The sequence below is a fragment of the Aegilops tauschii genome, chromosome 6 (genome assembly GCF_002575655.3).
Source record: "Aegilops tauschii subsp. strangulata cultivar AL8/78 chromosome 6, Aet v6.0, whole genome shotgun sequence".
NCBI lineage: Eukaryota > Viridiplantae > Streptophyta > Magnoliopsida > Poales > Poaceae > Aegilops > Aegilops tauschii.
Genome location: NC_053040.3, coordinates 9,734,452 through 9,737,102, shown reverse-complemented (window position 1 = coordinate 9,737,102; position 2,651 = coordinate 9,734,452). Strand labels below are relative to the sequence as shown.

The following is a 2,651-nucleotide window of genomic DNA, read 5'->3' as shown; positions in this document are numbered from 1 at the left end:
GAGCAACACTGAAACCAAATGCCTCATCTTATTGACAATGTCATCTATCCATCTTAATTTTTTTGCAGGTAATCCACCCATCTTATTAGCCATTCCAAAACTAAATAAAAAGAGATGCACATGTAGCTGGTCATGCGCTACATGTGGAATTCCTCTCCCTTCTTACATATTCATAGACCGGTATTGTGGCCATTGTAGATCTGGGTGTCGGGGTCCCCTTGGGACCTCGCCATGTCAAGTTATCCCTCATGCTACTGCTGCAACGCCTGATACATTGAAGACCTCATGTCCATGCCGCCAGTGACATATGGTGCCTGGGCTTGGTAGACTGGCGGCTGCCCACTTCTTTTCGTGATGCGCTCCCCCAGGCTCTTGAGGATTAACTCCAACTTCCATTCCATGGTTGTGAGCTCCTCGATGTTTCCTGGGAGGTGTCCGCTGACCATGGCCTTGTGCAAGAGAATCCTGGCCTCACGGTCCTCGCGCTCGCGCCTAATCTTCTCTACCTGATGTCGGAGTTGTACAAGGCGCTTGCTAAGAATGGTCTCCTGGTCCATCGTCTTCTTTAGCTGTGGCACCTCCGGTATGCTCTTGAACTGATTCAGGATAGCCACCGCCTCGGCATGGGATGGGAACACCTCTGGCACCATTGTGCCCTCACCATACACCAGCACGCAGGCCTTGGCGTTGCACAATGTGGCCACCTCACTGGCCTTCTTCATCAGGTTCTTGGTACGCTTCTTCAAGGTATTGAGCCGCGTCGAGTCATTGCGGATGTACCGGAGGTCCACCTTCTTGCGAGCCATTGTCACCTAAGGAGAAAATCTACAAAGGAAGGAAAATTGCCAGTTTGGGTGAGTCGAAAGCAAGGGAGGTAGGGTAGATTTATAGTGGCGGACCTGCTAGGATGAGGGAGGATATGACAGATTTGGAGGCCAAACTTAATTGTGCCCAGCAGTAACTTTGGTATATAGCAAAAAAATTTAGATTTACTTCCTAAGATCGAGGATTTCGTCAATCAATATGAACTTTCTCGATAATCATGGGAGAAAATGTATGGAAGGTTTCTCTGAAGAGGCACATGCATCGTATTACTAGGATATGCCTATTTTACAAAAATGTATTGCCAAACTATTTTTTCTGTTTAATTCTATCCAAAGTTGGGTGTTTTTTCAAAATATAGATCATCCCATTGACCATTGATTCATTTATATCTAAATTAAGAAAATATTTTTAGTGTAGATTCTAGCCATCCTTGACTTGCATACTGATGGATTTTAATCATTGGTGGCATGCATAGAGGATCGGATTGGGTGCACATGAGAAGAACGGTAGGTTCAGTCCCTCGTGATGAGATAATACCCTTCATCCTGCATGTCTGCTATGTATTATACCGATGTCTCATATGACAGATGTTGATAGGAAGATTGGATGCCTAGGCCCCTACCTCCCCATATATAAGTGGAGCCGTGGAGGATGATCCCTACTACGCAACCTTCTTCTTGTAGACGTTGTTGGGCCTCCAAGTGCAGAGGTTTGTAGGACATTAGCAAATTTACCTCAAGTGGATGACCTAAGGTTTATCAATCCGTGGGAGGCGTAGGATGAAGATGGTCTCTCTCAAACAACCCTGCAACCAAATAACAAAGAGTCTCTTGTGTCCCCGACACACCCAATACAACGGTAAATTGTATAGGTGCACTAGTTCGGCGAAGAGATGGTGATACAAGTGCAATATGTATGGTAGATATAGGTTTTTTTAATATGAAAATATAAAAACAGCAAGGTAACTAATGATAAAAGTGAGCACAAACGGTATTGCAATGTTTCAAAACAAGGCCTAGGGTTCATACTTTCACTAGTGCAAGTTCTCTCAACAATAATAACATAATTAGATCATATAACAATCCCTCAACATGCAACAAAGAGTCACTTCAAAGTTACTAATAGCGGAGAACAAACGAAGAGATTATTGTAGGGTACGAAACCACCTCAATGTTATTCTTTCCGATCAATCCATTGGGCTATTCCTATAAGTGTCACAAACAGCCCTAGAGTTCGTAGTAAAATAACACCTTAAGACACACATCAACCAAAACCCTAATGTCACCTAGATACTCCAATGTCACCACAAGTATCCGCGGATATGATTATACGATATGCATCACACAATCTCAGATTCATCTATTCAAACCAACACAAAGTACTTCATAGAGGGCCCCAAAGTTTCTACCGGAGAGTCAAGACAAAAACGTGTGCCAACCCCTATGCATAGATTCCCAAGGTCACGGAACCCGCAAGTTGATCACCAAAACATACATCAAGTGAATCAACAGAATACCCCATTGTCACCACGGGTATCCCATGCAAGAAATACATCAAGTGTTCTCAAATCCTTAAAGACTCAATCCGATAAGATAACTTCAAAGGGAAAACTCAATCCATTACAAGAAGGTAGAGGGGGAGAAACATCATAAGATCCAACTATAATAGCAAAGCTCGCGGTACATCAAGATCGTGCCATATCAAGAACACGAGAGAGAGAGAGAGAGAGAGAGAGAGATCAAACACATAGCTACTGGTACATACCCTCAGCCCCGAGGCTGAACTACTCCATCCTCGTCATGGTGAGCGCCGGGATGATGAAGATG

At 43.9% G+C, this 2,651-nt stretch overlaps 1 protein-coding gene across 1 annotated transcript; it reads right to left on the bottom strand.

The window, feature by feature from the left end:
- Nucleotides 1–251: 251 nt before the first annotated feature.
- On the bottom strand, nucleotides 252–806 carry LOC109752306 (agamous-like MADS-box protein AGL80). The gene has a single exon (XM_020311205.1). It carries the CDS (start codon nucleotides 804–806, stop codon nucleotides 252–254), a length of 555 nt encoding a protein of 184 aa, XP_020166794.1.
- Nucleotides 807–2,651: the final 1,845 nt, after the last annotated feature.

What these genes read in the sequence shown, in the direction of transcription:
- LOC109752306 (XM_020311205.1), bottom strand. Translation starts at nt 806, where the DNA reads ATGGCTCGCAAGAAGGTGGACCTCCGGTACATCCGCAATGACTCGACG.